Source organism: Epinephelus fuscoguttatus, linkage group LG12 (assembly GCF_011397635.1).
Source record: "Epinephelus fuscoguttatus linkage group LG12, E.fuscoguttatus.final_Chr_v1".
Taxonomy (NCBI): Eukaryota; Metazoa; Chordata; class Actinopteri; order Perciformes; family Serranidae; genus Epinephelus; species Epinephelus fuscoguttatus.
The window spans coordinates 12556951-12577314 of NC_064763.1; the positions used below are offsets into that span (position 1 = coordinate 12556951).

At 41.0% G+C, this 20364-nt stretch overlaps 2 protein-coding genes across 2 annotated transcripts; both read right to left on the reverse strand.

The window, feature by feature from the left end:
- Positions 1-916: 916 nt before the first annotated feature.
- Positions 917-7978, reverse strand: LOC125898964 (G protein-activated inward rectifier potassium channel 3-like). Its single transcript, XM_049593068.1, has 4 exons — positions 7923-7978; positions 5268-5490; positions 2619-3822; positions 917-1242 (listed from the first exon to the last, which is right to left on the reverse strand). The coding sequence occupies exons 2-4, from the start codon at positions 5445-5447 to the stop codon at positions 1031-1033; spliced, it is 1596 nt and encodes a 531-aa protein (XP_049449025.1). The 5' UTR covers positions 5448-5490; positions 7923-7978; the 3' UTR covers positions 917-1030.
- A 1741-nt stretch (positions 7979-9719) lies between these two features.
- On the reverse strand, positions 9720-19992 carry zw10 (zw10 kinetochore protein). The gene is made up of 16 exons (XM_049593056.1): positions 19795-19992; positions 18861-18995; positions 18644-18745; positions 18116-18193; positions 17067-17226; positions 16549-16728; positions 16175-16372; positions 14499-14635; positions 14222-14404; positions 13452-13675; positions 12904-12975; positions 12635-12804; positions 12403-12533; positions 11397-11528; positions 10893-11095; positions 9720-10444 (listed from the first exon to the last, which is right to left on the reverse strand). Exons 1-16 carry the CDS (start codon positions 19897-19899, stop codon positions 10324-10326), a joined length of 2331 nt encoding a protein of 776 aa, XP_049449013.1. The 5' UTR covers positions 19900-19992; the 3' UTR covers positions 9720-10323.
- Between the last annotated feature and the right edge of the window lie 372 nt (positions 19993-20364).

A 20364-nucleotide genomic window follows, 5' to 3' on the forward strand; every position in this document is an offset into this window, starting at 1 on the left:
GCTTCTCATCCAAGAGGACCCCTAGACATTTGTAGGTGTGCACCACCTCAATGTCCTCCCCCTGTATGGAGACTGGTTGATGGGGTAACCTCCTCCTTCTGAAATCTACCACCATCTCCCTGGTTTTGGCTGTGTTCAGGCTCAAAGCCATTCCTTCTCATTTAATCCATCTAACTAAAAGTCACTTATGTTAGGGTGAACAAAACATCCCAGAAACTGAGTTTGCAATACTTCTGAATGGTGTCAACACATTTCACAAGACATGTAAAAATAGACATATTTGACAAATTTTTCAAAATATAAACAAAATCACCCCTAGAGGGAAATTTTTACTGGACCTCACATTTGGAAGAGATTATCTGGCAAAAAAAACATGGCTTTTACCTTGTAAGTACTGTATTAACAAAGTAAAGGAAGTTCATTTCAAAATTTTGCTATCTATCCAGTGAAAGCTATTATTTCCAGACATGGATGTTGATAACTGTTGTTCATAAAACAAGAACATAAAACATTCAGGATGCCACAGGCCTAATGTCGCCTTTGCTTTTCAAACCCACTTGCAGGTTTTCCCAGTGCTAAAAAAAAAACCCATTTTAAGTGCCTCCCCCCTTTTAACCACCTCCTCCCCTCTCATAAGTAATAAACAGTCCCTTTCACTTATGGTAAGTCAATAAAAAATTGTTGGAGGTGCAGGGTATCCTCCCCTGGCACACTGAAATAACCAAGATCTATTTTGATATTTAAAAAAAGGGGCACGCCGCCAGGAAAAGCAAACCACACAAATGTTTGTTAGTAGCCCAGAAATGACCACAGACGACAGCGTTTAGCGCAATGTTTATTTTTGAAATATTATTTAAACACAACATAACACATTTTAAAATGTGCCATTACACATTAGACAGAACAACAGGAATTATGGCTGCCCTGAGATTAATATTCATGAAGTGAGGTTGTTAGAATCTATCAGGGAATATCACTTGAAGTCTCTGATTATCTGTGATGGTAATGTGCAGAAACAAGAACTGCTCATTCAGCAACCATTTTTGTAAAACACAACCTCTTGTTCCTCTGCTATGCTCCTGTCTTTCGCGCTGAGTAGGGACATTTGGACTTCAAAGGTTTTGTCAAAAGCGCTGTAGTCCACACGAAACGCCCCTTTCTCCAGGGAAATGCACGACTCAAATCGGTGGCCCCAGAGCACCTCGTCCTCTGTGTAGGAGGTTCTGGCCTGGCATGTCATACCTGCAGCACAACAAAGCATGAGAGGGGCGGATAAATGTCATTTTATTAGAAAAAGAGGCAATATTTTAAATATTTCCACCAGTATGCAAATAGAATAACAACACATAATTTTCTCTCAGTTTCTGGCCTTCCATCCACAATGTCCATACAACGCTTTGGTAACCAGTGAGCATCCAGTCATGCAGAAACAAAGATATGTCCAGCACAGCAGCTGTGTCATGTGATTTGTGATAATGGAAGACATAAGTTATAAGAGAGAGTCAGAGAAGATGGGAACATCCTGAGGATTAAGGAGCAGGCCATCGTCTTTCCATCCAACCACACCTCGTACTTGTGACACCATTTAAAGGTCCAGTGTGTCAGATTTTGGGGGATATATTAGCAGAGATGGAATATGATATGATAAGTATGTTTCTTTTATTGTATAATCACCTGAAAATAAGAATCCTTGTGTTTTTGTCATCTTAGGATGAGATGTATATATTTACATAGAGAGCGGGTCATCGTCTACAGAGAGCACCATGTTGCACTGCCATGTTTCTACAGTAGCTAAGAACAGACAAACCAAACACTGGCTCTATTTGGGACCATTCACATTTTCCACTGTATTTAAAAGCCCCTCTGCAACAAGAGTGTTGGAAAACACTGCACTGTTCAGTGTTTTTTACTGGTTTAAATCACCTGGTGTTTGTTTTGGAGAGGCAAAGACCTAAGCGGATAATTCAGCTCCACTAAAAGCCTCCCAAACATCTGTATCTTAAGTCATCAGAGAAAAAAGGAGAGCTCAGATTAACAGGTGCTTGACTAACGGCCTATCTCCAACATGCCAAACAGCGTTGGACAAACACAAATTTGAACACTGCTTTGTCAGCATTCAGGAATGCCGTGTCAATATACGCATGTTATATGCATGTGTCTTTTCAAAAGCACATGGTTAGGTTTAGAAAAAAGGTCATGGTCTGGCTCAACATTCACATGGGAAGTGAACAGCGGCCTCCTGGGTGAAAGTCCTGGGTTTGTTGGACCCATCCACCTTCCCTCCCATCCGCTTCATAAGGACTTTCCAGCTCCTTATATTTTGTTGTCGCCAGCAGTGTTGCAAACAGACCCCTTTGGGTGTTTTGATTAAACTGCCATGAAAGGTGGCATTTTGCATCGGTGTCTGACGTTGAAATCACTGACAAAGCAGCAGTATTTGATGAGTTGGGAATGAGAATGGTCTGCCATCTTACATACTGTTTCTTTCACTGTTTGTCAACTCTTCTTTGAGGACAGAAAGGGATCTAAAAATGCAACATTTTGAAATGTAGCTGCATTATTGTGGACATGGCCTTAGCTAGTGGGACAGATCATGACCTCAAAATCTTTCTACAAACCTGAAGCTTCCACGATGCCCTCCAGGATGACAATGATCTCAAAGGTCTCCCTCTTCAAACGCTCGGACCCCACCTCCCAGAAAGGGCTGCTTTCATTGATAACGTGGGTGATGGTCTGGGGCTCCACCAGGAGCAGCCTGTCTGCCCCGGTGTCGTAGCCCAGATTGATCTCCGACTGCTCCAGCGGGATGAACTCGCCTTCCTTTGTCTGCCTGGATTTGATCAGCTTGGCCCGGATCTTGGCATCCACCATGTGGCTCGCTCTTAGGTCACCGATGCGGAAGAGCATGCACAGCTTCTCGTCACGCTCACATATGACGCAGTGCTTGCTGAAGATCAGCGTCTGGGCTCTCTGCTGTGGTCGGGAGATTTTAACAAACATGCAGCCTACCATCAGAGCATCGATAATGGAGCCAAGGATGGATTGGACCATCAGGAGCACCGTACCCTCGGGGCAGTTAGCTGTCACCATCCTGGAGCCATACCCAATAGTCCTCTGGCTCTCCAACGACAGCAACAGTGCTGAAAGGAAACTGTCTACATTTTGGAAACATGCCTCCCACAGTGGGTCATGAACGTGTGAAATGTCGTCACGCAACCAGGCACCGAAGAGGTAGATCCCACCGAAGGCCACCCAGGTGAGAATGTAGCACATAGTGAAGACGAGAAGGAACCAGCGATACTTGAGGTCCACCAATGTGGTGAAAATATCTGAGAGAAAGCGACTCTTGTCTGCAATATGTCCCAGATTGACCCTGCACTTGCCGTCCTTGGTGACGTAACGCTGGCGCTGATTGCTGGCAGAGACGTGCAGTGTGTGCTCGTCCCCCAGCAGCTTACAGCGCTTCTTGTGACTCTTTGCACCATGTAGCTTCTCAATCGCAGAGATGGGGAGGTTGCTGCTGCTGGTGGAGCTTCTCGATTGCCACCTGGAGCTGAAACGCTTGAGATGTCTGCTGCGATGCAAACGCTGAGGTTTTTGAGTGTCTTCTGCTGGTTCCAGAGTCGCTGCTTGGATAGTGTGCGGCTGGTGGGGCTCTTGTTGAGCCAGTGTCAGAGCATGAGAGGACGGGCTGCAGGGACTCTGGGAGGGAGAGGCCTCCTGGGATGGTGGGAGTGATGAGCACTTAGCGTAGCTCAAGTTGTGGATGAGAGAGCCTCTTTTTGTGTTCATCATGGCAGCAACAGTAGATTTAGCTGTAACCTGAAAGAAAGGACAACAATGCAAAATATTCATAAATGAATTATTCAAATTTCTTAAAATTACACCTACTTCTTCTCCCTCACTGAAATATCCAAACATCTACTACACTTTTGTGAGTCAAACTCAGATTTTGAGGAAAATTTCACCCACAAAATGACCATTTGTGTATCAGTTACACACCCCATGTAATGCTGAGTTTGTGTGAAACACACAAGCACGGATGAGTAGCGCATGTGTGCTCATATGCAGAAGTGTTTTAAAACTACATTTCCAAAAAAAAGTTGGAATGCTGTGTAAAATGTAAATAAAAACAGAATGCAATTATTAATTGTTATTCAATTGAATACGGTACAGAGACGAGATATTTAATGTTCAAACTGATAATCTTTTGTTTTTTCTAAAGATATTTTTTGGGGCTTTTTAGCCTTTAATGGACAGGACAGATGGGGGGGGGGGGGGGAGTGACACGCAGCAAAGGGCCACAGGCTGGAGTCGAGCCCCCTTATACATGGGGCGCCTGCTCTACCACTAAGCCACTGGCGGCCCCAAACTGATAAGTGTTTGGGGACTGAGGACACAAACTGTTGAAGTTTTCTTGCTCAATATATGACTTCAGCATCTCAACAGTAAGGGGTCTCTGTTGTTGTGTCTTGTGCTTCATAATGTTCCACATATGTTCAGTAGGAGACAGGTGTGGACTGCAGGCAGGCCAGTCTGGTACCAGCACTCTGTCACTACGATGCCAATCTGTTGGAACACGTACACAATGTGTCTCATTGTCTCGCTGGAATAAGCAGGGACGTCCCTGAAAAAGACATTGTCTGGATGGCAGCATATGTTGCTCCAAAACCTCTATGTACCTTTCAGCATTCATGGAGCCCTCACAGATGTGAGGTTACCCGTGATGCCATGGGCACTAACACACCTCCATACCATCACAGATGCTTTGAACTTTGAGCTGGTAACAATCTGGATGGTTCTTTTCCTCGTTAGCCCAGAGGACACAACGTCCATGATGGACTGGTCAGACCATTTTGTGTCAGTCCGTCTCAGACAAGCTCGGGCTCAGAGAAGTGCAGTGATGTGTTTACCGACAGTGGTTTTCTAAAGTGTTCCCGAGCCCATGTGGTAATTTCCTTTATAAAGTCATGTTGGTTTTTGAAGCAGCGCATGAGGGGTCAAAGGTCACGAACATTCCATACTGGTTTGCCCCTTACATGCAGAGGTTTCTCCAGATTCTCTGATATCATAGATTGTGGATGTGAAATCATTAAATTCTTTGCAATTGTGTGTTGAAATATGTTGTTCTTAAACTGTTCGGCTGTTTGCCCACAAAGTGTTTTTACAAAGTGACCATCCTTGCTTGTGAACAATCTTTTGGGGATGCCCCCTTCAGACCCACTCACATTTTTGCACACACGATATCATATAATAGACAGCTGTACCTTGTAAGTATAAGGAGTGTAGCGGACTGACTCAGACTGCGGTCGAGGCAGGTACGCCAGCAGGTGTTTAGCAGTTCGAGCTTGCGTTGGGGGAATGGAGTTCCTGCGAGGCTCGGTCCTGACGGGGCTCCTGATGTGACTGTTGCACTGAACGTTCTGTAGCGTCACAGTGGAGATCATTGTTGAGGTCCTCCAGATGTTGATTTCTCATCAGGTTCTGCTTCTGTTTGGGCCACAAAATTCAATAATATGATGTCGATGTGTCAGTTTTCAACGGAGCTGACATGGCAACTAAATCTCTCATTGGTGCTGCTTTCATACTTCTACAAGGGTTTGTGAAAATGGACTAGAATATAATAATTGGTGACTCAACTCAAGAGGTTTTGAGAATATCATTCAATGGGACATGTACAGTATATTACCTTCTCTCAACCTATACAGCCTTCCCTTCCAAGAAAAAATCCCTGAGAGCCTGAGCTGTGCTGGTGTGTGATGACGTGCCGAAAGCAATGTTTACTTCTTTATCAGCACAACATGAAAGTTTCATCCGCCTGAAGTGGGCTGATCAGCGTCTGAGGCCCGGCTCCAGTTTATTACACATACAGGGATTATCACTAATCCTAAAAATTAATCGGAGAAACACCAAAGAACACGATGGATTTGAAAAGATTACTGACTGTATTTGCCTGAAGGCTTAGACCAAGTATTGTCCAGATGTGTCCAAGTGAACTGTGGTAAATTCACTTGTTTCTTCTACAGCACTGCGATTAATGTATCACAACACTGACACGATCGACATCACATGTGTGACCCAGCTGTGTGCTGCAGCTGTTCAGGGGAGCCAATCAGATGGGCAGGATTTTACTGTGAGGGAACTGGTCCTCTTAAAACGAGTCGATTTAATTCTGATGTTCTGGTGCTGTGATTTGTTTTGCTTTTGTATCTCCTGACGTATGGAGGGTGAAATATGTCCTGTCCATACATACACTCTGAAAAATAATACACTGGTTCAACTTACAAAAAATTTAGGTGTAAATTTGCATGCATCTTTTTAAGTGAGTCCAACTCTGAGTCAATCCTACGAGTCTTTCATAATCTGACAAACTAAGTTAGTTTAGTGCAATCAACATGATTTGCTTTACCTTGAAAACGGTCATTTAATAATATCCAAAATATTTATCCAAAAGTTGATATTTTATTCAAGATAACTCATTTATTTGAATTCTATCCTTCTCAAAAATGTCAAAAATATTTTAGATTTTGACCAACTTCTTAAAATAAGTTGTCAACCTAATAAAACACGTGAATGAAACAATTTTTTAAATACTAAAAATGTCTTTGTCCACTAACCCTATGCATAGTTTTTAGTGTAAACACAAGTGGCAAGGAAAAAGATATGCTCACAGAGACATCAGATATCCTACATAACTACACAAAATAACTAAATATCCACATGTGTTATGTGCCATAATTTGTATGTTAACTATCATGTACAAATACACTTAATTTTCCTTTTTTATACCAGCTTTGATTCTTCATGATCTGGCTTTGGGTGATAAACACACCTCCGTTACATTCATAACTGGGTTCATGTGGGAAACCTACAGGTAACACATTCACAATAACACTAATAAACTGGAGTTTAATCATAAAAGTGTACAACAGTATAAAGTGATATTATTGAAAGTAAAAATACATTATGCAGTAATATTATTTCCTAACTAAGCTCCTTAGAAAGCAGGGAAAATTGGAATTCCCTCATGATTAATTTTAAATATTTATGTGCCATTCTTTTAATTTGTACGGCACTTTGGTCGACTGCAGTTGTTTTTAAATGTGCTATATAAATAAACTTTATTTGGTTTTATTTGATTTAGTAAAAACTTCAAATACGTTGAATTGCCGGCAGACAAATGTCACATGATGTTTGCATGTTTAGCTGACTTTGTAGTGCTCAGTGACGAATACTAAGAGTTACTGCAGTTAGGTAGAAGAGTACCAACTGTACACATTAGTAGCAAATCAGTTAAAGAAACCTCTTGAAATTAAAATATTCAGAGTAGACAAGAGTCGTTTAATCAATCAGATGGTGGATAGAAAATAATCACAAATTGTTTTAATGATTGATCGGTTCTTTAAGTAATGTGATAAACTGTATAAAGTTGTTTTGGGGTTTCTTATTGGACATTTGACGATGTCACTTTGGAATCTGAGAAACTGGATTCACCATTTTTTACTATTTTCTGATTAAACAATTAATCAATTAACAGAGAAAATAATTAACAACAGAATTAATATTGATAATAAATTGGTATTCTTATCTCTAAAATTGCAGCCGTAAAATAAAGCAACACCAAAAACACATATATTGCACCACTGTCTATCACTCAGCTTAATTACACAACATAATCAAGTTAACTTAAGTACTTGAGGTAGTAAATCACTTAAGTTTATAACAGGAGAGTGGTAACTAAGGTCACACTGTTACACGTACCTCAGACTGCAAAAAATAAAATAAAATCTGGTAGTTATGAATACTATTAACATATTCTGGAAATATTAACATCTTTGCATCAATAAAATGTCCAATATCCATATTTTTACCACTGATTTGTCCACTGAATAGATCATTACATAGAGAAATGAATGGCAAACCTCTGTGAAGCATATCTTCAGATGAATATAGCTGCTGCCAGACGTTAACCTCCTTGTTGGAGTCATCAGCTTTGATCAGATGAAGGAGGAGACGTGGAGCGATTGAGGAGCTGCTGTTGTGACTGTCCAGCTGTTTCTGTGTCTCCTCCCCCTGGCGTCATTCACTGAGACAATGCTGACAAAACTCCAAACAGTGCATGTTTTGTCTGTTGCAGCTCCACAGACAGACAATGTGACAATAAAACAACTATTAGAATGTATGATAATGAACTTAAATTAAAATACCGCTTTTCTTAACAAAGTTAGAACTGTTTTACTTGCCTGAAACAGGTCTATAAAAGATAATAAAGTCATAGAATAAGACGAAGGAAATTCAAGGCCTCGTTGATAGTGTCAACAGAACTGCCTTGCAGTTGTGTCTCCGCCAGCCTGTCAAGCTGCTGTTAGTTTCCATCCATGTCAGTAAAAACATGGATGCTTCACACACGGAAGATCTATACAATCAGCACAGTTTCAAGTTACCAAGTCACCAATTCAGTATCTGACCAAATGTCTCCCCTTCTGTTCCTGAGATATGATACTGAGTAATGGACAGAAAAGTGTTTTATGCAGAACATTACGATGTCACAGTGAAGTTGACCTTTGACCTTTTGGACATAAAATGCCATCATTTCATCATTTTCTCCTGTTGAACATTTGTGTGAAATTTTGTCATAATAAGCACAAGAATTCTTGAGTTATGGCCAAAAACATTTTGTGAGCTCAGAGTGGCCTTTGATGTTCAACCACCAAATTCTAACCAGTTCATCGCTGAGTCCAAGTGGACATTTGTGCCAAATTTGAAGAAATTCTTCAAGGCCTTCTTGAGATATCGTGTTCACAAGAATGAGACCTATGGCCAACAAATTCTAATTAGTTCATTGCTGAGTCCAAGTGGACATTTGTGCCAAATGTGAAGGAATTCCCCCGAGGCGTTCTTGAGATATTGATTCACAGTGTTATCGCTGTATGTGTTCTTTGCTACTGTCCCTTTTCCAACCATTGTAGATCTGCCCAGATGAGCTGCCTTGCTTGCTTGTTTTATTTGTTAATAAATCCCATGGATTTGATTGTTTTAAAGGAGTCTTATGTGGTTGTTTTGGGTGAGTGTTGGAGTTTTGCTCGGCTCATAAGGCTGCTCACAGGTGGGGCATGACAGAGCACTTTAAGCAGTCTTACTAAGAGCGAGAAGCCCTTTTTCATCAGCACTGCAATGTTCTTTTGTTTTGTTTTGAACGGCAGAAATTTAGGTTAGAAACTTGTCTTTTGTCTCACATTTGTTTTTCTTTTTGTTAGGGAAGTTCAGGGTCCATGAATGTATTTTGTTTGTCGCTTTGGGCGCTGCTCTAGTCTGAATTTAAATAAACTGCTTACTTTGTCGTCTAAAATGCTGTGTAACTGGCCTTTAATGGGAGTGGGAAGAGTGGGGAGTGACAGCATGTTATGTCTAGGTTACCCTGGACCAGGGACATAACAAGAATGGGACGAACACATGAACCTGAAAATGTAATGCCTCTAGACACGACTATCACTGGCACGGACGCATATAAAAATTACATTTCTTACAGCCCCAGGAGTTCAGATGTTTCTCCCACATGCACTGACAGCATGCAGCTGAACCAGGTGCTTCCTGGACTTGAAACGTTATGACGGGATTAAGCTGCGATTTCTCCCCAACAACGTAAAAAGCATTGTGTACTGACAGTATGGCTGGAACATCATCATCACATTCATCAAATACAAACAGTTTGGAAAAGGTTCTGAAAAGTTGAGTCTTTTGGTTTATTTGGACCAGTAATAAATACATTGTAGAAGACTTCAGATTAATGGCTTGCACAATAAAAACTATTGACAAGAGATGAAAGGTCCAGAGGATCTTAGACAGAACTAAATGGTTGTTGAGAGATGTTTGGGCTCAAACAAACCCGAATGACCTCCTGAAATGACATCAGTATAGAAAAGCTGAGACAAGCTGCAGATGAAGTTTGATTAACAATGTTCAGCAAAGTTAACCCTGGCTACAACACACACGTCAACAGATGGCGGGCCACTGGTTACACAACCTTCAGTTGGCTTTGTTGTGGTAAAGCCCCAAAGCTATATGACTGCTGATGTAAAGAAGCTGTGGTGTAATCTCTGTGGGACTAATTGCAGACTGAATGCCGAGGAACACATCCCACAGATTGATTACAACCAGCTTATATACGCACAGCGACAGCACCTCAGTCACACAGCAGCGATGTCTCTGAGACAAACTGTTCATCCTACTTACATGTAAATGCACATTTAATGCAACAGAAAATGGAAATGAATAAAGGCATGACTCATATTTTCCTCAGAGGAAAAAGTGCTATAGTGTCGTTCATTTGATTTTGGTTAGAGCTACAGCTCTCCTCTCTGTGTTCTGGAACAAGGCTCGGATCAGATTCTTCACCTCCGAACTGGAGAACTCCAACGCCAGCGGACCTTTACTGTCAGCCCACCTGTGGAGAGGAACAAAGACAAATCAGCCAGTCACACACATCGATGAAAAACAAAAGTATGATGGTGACCAGAAGCCCTTTTATTGAATGTTAAAGAGGCACTGACATAAACGTAAGATACTGTGGCAGTGAGTTTGAAGTTAGATTAGCTCAAGGACTAAAAGTCAGGAGATCTCGACCTTAGCTGCTTCAGCTTTGACTACCCTTATGGGGGGGGGACCTGTGTCTTGCTAACTGCAGTCTTTAGAGTTGCACAGTGTCACTTATGCCCAGGTCAGACCAAAGATTCATGACGAGACAAAACCATTTTAGAACGTTGCAGAGAAAAGTCGCAGCAGTGTGAACTGGCCGGTCTGAGCTCGACTCAAGCCGGCTGTTGGCGTCACCTGCAACTCAACTGGTCAAATCGTTATCGTATTTCTACTTTATCATCATGTTTTCTTCTTACCTGTCAACAATCTCCTGCAGGTTGGCCCGCAGCACGATGACCAGCTCCTTGAAGGTACTCCACTTCCTCACGTAGAGAGGCACTTCCTCCTGATACTTCTTGTTCTTGTTTTCCTCGGCCAGAGGGATGAAGACCAGCGGACCTTCCTCGATGATGGTTTGGCACAGTGTGTGGAGGTGCTCCCCGTCCTCAGAGGAAATATCCTGCAGATGGTAAAGTGAGAATTAAAATCCTTATTGATCATCAGTAATGTAAAACTTGGCGTGTACAACAGATCCTCTTCAAATCTCACCAAGATACTTTAACTGTTCTGTTTGTGAACTTAACACATTTGTGTATTTCATCACAGCCCAGTCACCAGATGAAAACCTGCTGGGATAGTACCATCGAAACCTGGTATTTTAAACCAAAGCATGATCTTTCCAAACTCAGACCTCTTTCAGTGCTCAAGAAAAGTCCTTTATTTATGTTGAGGGACTGTGATTTAAAAAAGGAGAGACAAACCTCCAGCATCATGATTTTGGCGATGACCTCCGTGATGGCTGTGTTGAGGAGGTTGCCCATGGCTTTACAATAGATGCTGACTGGTAGGACATCCTGCCACACTGTGCCCAACTGCTTCAACTGGTGGATGACCTGCAAACAAGCAAACAAACCATCACTGTATGAGTGAGAAGCAGTGCACACATGAAAAAATTAACAGCTTTGTGCAGTCATAGATACATCCTGAAATCTGAAAAAGTGAAGCGCTCAATTCCCATTTTCATACTACTAGGACTGCCCCCTAATAGTCAACCAAACTTTAGTCGACCAGAAACGTCATTAGTTGGCAAAATGTGAAACTCTATTAGGAGCTGCACCTTGTCAAAATAAATCCAAACCTATATATCTGGACCATGTGGGACTTAAATTTGAAAGGACAGACACAGGAAGTGTCCACGCTCAGCAGTCAGACAGGAGTCAGGTTAATTTCCAGGGCTGGTACCTGTGGTTATTCCACAGGCTAGTTAATAACATGTCGGGCAGGAAATCCAAAGTGTGGGATCATTTTGAGAAGGTGAAGGACGAACCCAAGGTGATATGTAAACTCATCTTCATTGGTCAACTACAAACATGACGTATCATCTGAAACATGGAAGTAGCTACATGCCCATTAGCCCACAGCGTCATTAACAGGCGGCTCGCTCAGTGTGTGACGTGCACTTGTAGATAAAATATAGGCCTATATTAATGAAGGTTCATTAGTACGCTTTTGTATTTCTCTGTAATGTAGCACAGTGTTAACAATGTTACTGATACTATTCTTTCTCACACCTTCAACTCAAACCACCAAAATATATCATTTAATCATTACATTCATATCAGAAACATGTAGGAGACTAGTCGACTGATGGACCGTCATGATGACTGTTGGCTGACTAGGAAAACTCTTCGTCGGAGGCAGCCCTACATGCTACACTCTTGCTATTACATCAAAATTACATATTATTTTCAGGGCCTTTCCTCTCACCTGTCTTACTGCTTTGCTCGCTGCAATGTAGTTGTCTTCATCATCCAGGTTGCAGAAATTCTGAGCAGTGGAAAGTCTCTCCAACAGTTCAGCTCTCTGAACGTTCATCTGAGCCAAGAAACACTGAGCACCTGAAGGAAAAAGACGACAAGGTGCTCAGCATATTTCGAGGGAAATCTGCAGATTTGATGTTGATATTTCATATGAAGAAGCGCAAATTCTGTTTCTTTACCCAGTTTCCTGAATCCGGGCACCATGTCCACAAATGTGGCAACGCCCTCGCTGAGGGGCTGCGGCAGGTGAGATCTGAAATGGTGGCCCAGGGTGAGCAGGTGGTGGGCCAGGTACATGCAGTTGTTGTGCTGGATGGCAGCCAGGTGAGGGAACTTGAGCAGGTTCTCCCTGGATGGAGTTGCAGACAAACAAAAGACAACAGTTAGCACCTGCAGGGGAAATGTGTCAGTGTGATTTTGCTGTGTTGGATAATGGAAACATCCTCACTTGTGGTACGTCGGTACGACATCGTAGAACAGCTGGAAGATGTTTCTCACAGTGAAGAAGAGTTGTAATGCACTGGAAAGAACAAATACAGGAAAATTGGTTGTATTCTTTAACACTTACTGATGATGCTCTGACATGATTCAAACATTCCCACCCAGTGGCCAAAAAATAAAAGAAACTATTGAGATACAGTATAAAAATGGCAGCATCCGGTGAAGACAATGCAACGTAACAACGAGGGGCAATTATGCACCGTCCATTTACGTCCACTAAGTATGTTTGTTTTTGCCTCTGACAGACTTAGACTATTATTGTAAGTGTGAGACAACAAAATGAAAATGATCCCTACAGACCTTTTTATTAACAAGAAAGATCTTTAGTGTTCGACAAGAAACTGCCCTGAAATTGCATTTGCCAAATCCACCATATTCCATTTAAATCAGTCAGACGTTATTTGTGTAGCACTTTTCATACACACAAAACTACAACACAAGTGCTTTATATAGTACCAAAATACCACAGTAGGGTCTCTGAGCACTGTAACATACCATTGCGTGGAGCTTCCGACGGCTTCGCACAAGGTGTTGAGCGCCAGCTCCATCAGCTGCTGCACTGACTCGCTGATGCGACAGGCTGGCAGACACAGACTCCACGCAGACAACTGCTTTGCGTTCTCCATCGTCAGCTCATCCTTTGTGCTCTCTTGTTTTACCTTCGGTTCTGAAGCTGGAGGAGGTAGCTTGGGAAGACGCAGCTTGTAGTCTGGTGTGATCTAACAGAGGAAGATTGGAAAAAAAAGGGAAGCAAATTACAATTAGATAAGAAATCAAAGAGCATCTGGAGATTTATGGGGACAATTCATGCTAAGCTGAACTACAGTATAGTGCAATTGAATAACGATTTAGCGCACAAGTTTAACCTGTGATAGCTTAGTGTAACATGATTTGAAATGCATCCTCAAATACCAAATTCCCGACAGCAAAAAAAAAAGATCGGTGTAACAGAATACCATGATGGGGAGCCAGAGAAAATCAGTGTAACCTATTCCAAGAGCAGAATGAAGAAGCAGAGGCACAAATGTGGTATTTGGGTTGTGTTAAAACAGAAAGAGGCTGCTTTAATTCTTCACTTTTACAATAGTGAGAAAAGGCTTTAAGGTCGGGGACTATTGTTGCTAACTTAGGTAAAAGTCTTGTTAACGTTTGCTACTAAGACTTTGACCTTGTAAAAAACATGCATGTAAAATGTTTCCTGTTTTCCATTTCTAGCTACAGCAGATTCTCCAGCTGATTCACACTCAGCTCGAGCTCACACATACTTTAACAGTGTTGTGCATCTTGGAGGTCATGAGTTTGCGTGCCGCCACAATGACATCTTTGCACTTCTTGCTGGCAAAGTGACAGTTGACGTCTCTTGCATATTTGAGCAGGTCAGTGGAGTCGCCGTGTAGATACTCCATCTCCTTCAGAGACTTCTCAAACTCCTCAGTTTCTTTGATCACCTGGAACACATCCAATAAAGAATATATTCAGTAAAAATGTAACTGTGTGTACGTTACAACATCATTATAATAAACAAACTGCTGTTGTTCATACAGTGTTGTATTTCTCCAGCTGGCTGCTGTTGGTGGGGATGGAATAGAGCAGACACTCATGGATGATGCACTGGGAAATTTCCTCCCAAATCAGCTCCCCCAAGATGGCTGAGAGCTTTTTGTCTCCAATGGACACATCTGAAAAATAACAGACATGTGACTCACCTTATATTCGTAATTTTAAACTTGTCCACCTGCTGACTTTTTGGTTTCTACTGCTTCTACTGATCTGTCTGGTTTGAGAATGAGAAGCATAAATTACACAAACACCTGCTGAGTGCTTTAGACGCCAGTGGCGAAACAGGCTGCAATGAAAAAACAAAACAAAACAACAACAACAAGGGATGTGACTGAGTTTACTTCGATCAAAAGTCTTTGTTTTTGCCTCTGACAGGCTCAGATTGTTATTTTAAGTGTCTGACATTATGGAAAGGATCCCTACAGAGACAGACCTTTTTGTTTAACCAGAAACAGCCCCAAAACTGACATTGCCAAACCCACCAGATTCTATTTAAATAAAGTTACTTTAGTGTGTACAGAGGCAGAATATTTTCACATCTAACTGGGTGAATTAAGGGTGAATTTCAATAAAACCACAGCTGGTTATTGATGTAACACTGGAGAGACAAACCAAGATAGATTTTGTGAGTTTTTTGTTTCTCCAAACTTTGAATTAAGTCTGTTTTGTGTTGACGAAAATCACAGTTTCACTTTTGAAACCTGAGCAAATTGGATTGATTTCTTTTAAAAACATGGGAAGAAGGCAAAGAGCAACAGAAGAAGAAATGAACCCAAAAACTGCAACAAAAAAAAGAGAGAAAATTAAAAATGAGAAAATTAGTGAGGAGAAAAAAGAAAAAGAAAGAAAGTTAAGAACAAACAAACAATGAAATGACCTGGAAATGTTATAATATAATATATATATACTTGATATAAAATATAAAAAATATACATTTATAACATAAATTATATATTATACATAATTATTAGAAAATATACTATAATGATATATTGTTGTACTAAAAATTATTATTAAAATAATCATATCATTATTAAATCATATTTAATTATCATATTAATATAATTATATTAAAAAAATAAAAAAATATATTTAAAAACATTTTTGAAAAATAATAATAATAATAATAATAATAATGATAATAATTTTCTAAATCTATTTTTGTTTTGTTTTTTTTTGCAATTCTTAGCAAGTTGCTTGTTGCCTTTTCCCACAAGTTTCTTAAAGAAATTGCACCAATGTGCCCAGAGTTCAAAGGTTTAAACAATTGCTAAAGGTGTCTGAAAGCAGCACAAGAAAAGTGATTTCATAGAGTTGCACAGAGTCTGTTGGGTTAGGCAATTTTGGGGCTGTTTCTGGTTGAACAAACAATACCTTACTCTTTAACTAAAGGGTCTACCTCTGTGTGAATCACTCCCATAATGCTGTCAGACACTTTGAACAACAATCTGAGCCTGTCAGTGACAAGTGTGGTGACACTGCAGCCTGTCTCACTGCTGCTGGCTGCAGCGTTCTCGCTCAATACTGGACCAAGTTCAAAAACTTTTGTTCTGTCACTTAGACAGAAAAATATAGGAAAACACGGTCAAGGTTGGTAATTACCAAAGCTACCCTATAAAGCATGACATCATTTCCACATGGGCCCAGCTGGACCGTACCTAGCAGGTGAGAGTGCAGTGTCCTGAGCACCAGGAGCAGTTTGCTGTAGACTTGTGAAGGAGTGGATCTCTCCTCAGGGCTCTCCTCCAAACACTGTAAAGCCAGGACGGTTCCCTCACCCGGCTGCTCTGTTACCCTCACCGACAGTGACGGGTACATCACCAACGGCTTCATCATGGTCTTCAACAGCACCTGACCTGCATGACAACAGCAGAAACCAGCACTGAGCAGGTTCTGACCTGGGATACATTGAGCTTTAGAGCTAGATCGATAGATTAACTGAGACAATTAATCAGCTGATACAAGCTTATTACAGATACATGAGTTTAAATGCACATATCAGCTGATAAAGTAAAAGAACCTGCAGCCTTACTGAAGAGTTTGATCTTGTGCTGAAGGTCCCCCTGGATGGCCAGAGCTTGCAGGACGCAGCACAGCAGAGCAGGTGGTTTCTCTGCACTGTCCTTATTGCATGCATGGCTCAGGTTCAGCTCCACCTTCAGGAAGGACTTCAGACCTGCAGGCTCTGGTGGTACACATCCAGCAGTCACTCCTAGATAGATAAGAGATAGATACGTTTTTGAAATATACAATAAGTAAAAGACCAGTTTATGAAATGCAACAATTTTGCACAATCTGGGTGGAAGGGATCCCAAATCACTTCTAGGAAATGACTGGAATTAATGCAGTCACTGGGTGAAAGGTGAGGGTGAGTATTGCTCTGCAGCCTGTACAATCCTCTGTATGAATGATATCACATGTGTAGATATATGTAGACAGAAAAAAGCAATTCTGCGACTCAGCACAGTACATAATAGAGTACACTTCATACAGTTGTATTCGCACCACACCTGACGCACATTTTGAAAAAGCTTTCAGAGGACGTTTTACCCTTTGAGGACGGTAATCTCCAGATGACGAGGCGCTTCCATTCATCTCCCAGGTGGTAAATTAAGTTTTCTCTCTGCACTGTCAGCTCAGAGCTGAGAGCGCTGAGCAGCGGCAGCTGGGAGGTCTTCCATTCCTTCAGAGAGTCCACACTGGCCCTTGCCTGGAAAAGTTAAATCAGTAGGGCGGGGTATTGTAAAAAACATGCGATACCAGTACCCTTTAAGCGATACCGATACCAACAGAGTCAGTATTTGAATCGTTTGTTTCTGTGACTCAGTGACCAATGAAATCTTGCTGACTAAAGACCTATCTGGTCGATTAACGTTTGGTCGACTATTAGGGAGCAGGCCTAACAGCCATTGAACGTTTTGGTGGCATCTCAGCACGCTGAACTGCATACTCTGTCAAATCGGAGTTCCCACACATTTTCATGGACAAAATCTAAAAACTTTTCCATGACTTTTCAGACCTTTCTTTAATTTCTCGACCCACTTACTCAGCGCTTTTAATAAATTCAGCTGGCTGGCATACACGGAGGGAGAGACAGAACGTGAGGTGAAAATGGAGAAATATACCTCATGGTAAACAAAATGTCACACATCAACGTACATTATGACACGTGTCGTTACGTTACATAATGTGGAAGATTACTGTCACAATATTATTACACACAACAGAATTCCATGACCTTTCCAAAACTTTCAACAATTTTTAATGATTCCATGACCTTTCCAGGTTTTCCAGGACTGTGGGAACCCTGTATATGTGGCCACAAAAAGGATCGGATGCAGGTGTTTGAGTGGAGAAGTTTCAATACTACTTGGTGCTGTGTAATTTCTGTTGATACAAATCAGTATCAGTCAGTAGTTAACCTGCACTTAAGGAACCAGGTCAAGTCAAGTCAGTTTTATTTATATTGCCCAGTAACACAAATCACACATTTGCCTCAAGGGGCTTTACAATCTGTACAGCATACAACACACTCTGTCCTCTGATTCAGTTAAGGAGTGGAGGTAAGGTTGTGGTGACATGATGTCAGCAGCTCTTACCTGTTCCAGCTGGTTGGCTGCATCAACATACTTCTTGTCCATTAAAGCTTTGTTGAAATCCTCCATCGCACTGTGAAACTGAGTCACACACAGAATAGAATACATGACAGACACAGGAACATTTAAACATGAAACTTATGGATGCTCAAAATATCTCTGTTTCTCTGCTGATACAACTCTAAGACTTAAACTTTCATACTGCGGACAATGTGTGTAATAACTGTTATTATGAGACCATTATCTAAAGAAAAATAAACAGAATTACAATCAATTTCTATCACGTGACATTAACATCCTTATGATTTAAGTGTGTGGAGAAGCAAGTTTCTTGTATTTTAAAAAATGCGCGTTACGTTCAAAAAGAACTACCACTGGCAGTAAACCACTGAGATTAGCCACTGTGACTAACCGCAGACAGTAAATGACACTAACTAGCTTACTTCTGCTTCAACTCTCACTGGAAGGTGCACCCAGAATCATCTCTACAGGAGCACCCTCAACAATACGGTGGATATAATTTAACTGTACCTCTTTTAGGTGTCCGAGCATTGTTATGATGATAGTGTTTTTCTCCAGCTGCTGCTTCAGCTTTGCGTACTCAGCCACAGCCACGTGGATATTCTGCTGCACCTGTGGTGACAAACAGCAAGCAGCAAAAAGTTATGACACTGCAGTGAAACGGCCTCAAGTAAAACTGAACCCAGTCTGTTTTTATCAGCTGGTTTATAAACAGTTTCACACATACCTCAGTCTCAATGCAGTTTTTAAGGACATCCATTTCTTTGGAGACCTCATCAACCTGCACCATTAGCTCCTCAGATCCATTAAGACTCGGGAGGAAGTCACTGTACTTCTTGTTTATCATGTCACACACTTCTTCCTATGGAGTCAAAAAGCATGAAGAAATCAGAGTCAACAGATAAATGTCTTTCATCTATTACAATCATTAAAAAGTAGCAAATCCTCATATTTGTGAAGCTGGGACCATGAAATGTTTTTGCATGATGATTTTCAAGGGGTATATGCTTAATATTTATTTGTAAATTAATTAAATACATTCACAGATTTTTCTATGTGTTGGTGTTTTTGCAGATCTGTTTTATATTTGCAAAATAGTTTATGACTTAACACACGGGTTGTCCATCTGTTTACGCAAATAATATTGAGACAAATTTATCTCCATAAAAGAAGCATGAAAATTACAGACTCAAGTAAGGTACAAGTACCTCAAATTTGTAATCAAGTACAGTACTTAAGTAAATGTACTTAGTTACAATTCACCACTGACTTCCTCCAATAATCCGACCCACTGTGAGACGACCCAAGCATCGCCAATAGAAAGTTATTTTCTCAAAGTTTCAAACACGTCCCAACATTGTAGTTTTACTGAATATAACAGAGCCACGTAATCAGGTGTCACCACTGAGTCTGCACATCATCTGGCTAGCTAACAGGCTTTAGCTATATTAGCTCTGTTTAGCTGCTGATGTGACGAGTATTTATTAGCTGGGTGTTATTTCAGGGAGCACCGTAAAAGTCCAGCTAACGTTAGCCAAAGGATAAGAGAAGTTTCATGCCTTTCAGTGTCAGCGCCGCTAACTGCTAACCGCTAACTGCTAACGCTGGTTCAAACTTTAGTTAGCTTAACGCAGCTAATGCTAAGCTAGCTAGTGGATTACCTTCGTATCTTCCACCTTGCGCGACATTTTGCTGATTTTACTGGACAGGTCTTCTTTCTCCAGTTTGCCGGAGCTGGCGAGCACCTCGGTTACAAACGACGCCATGCTGTATCTGTACAATAACTTTATAATCGTGTTGTTAAAGTGTGACAGATCAGCACAACAACATCTCAGGACCCGCCAGGTGGTCTGATTGGCTCCGAGACATCGGCGACTGGATGCCCCGCCCCTCTGTCTTCTTCTTTGTTTTTTTATTTGTTGTTAAAGCATTACCGCTACCGCCACCGCCACCTTCTGCTGAATGCAAAAACCTCACCCACTAAATTAAGGGCTAGGGCTTTTTTTTGTAAACCTTATTCATTTTTTATGCCAAACAGTTCCATTGCATTTTAATCTTTCATAAGTTTAAGGGCTTTAAAATACAAAGGAAACATGTTATTATATTTACTTTGTGACGTGAATAATACTTTTCTGAAAGATCTGTGAAATTCCATTTCTTTTAGATACTATGGGGTATAAGATATAATTAAATATATTTCTTTGGGATTTTTTTTTTTATCTCATTAAAGT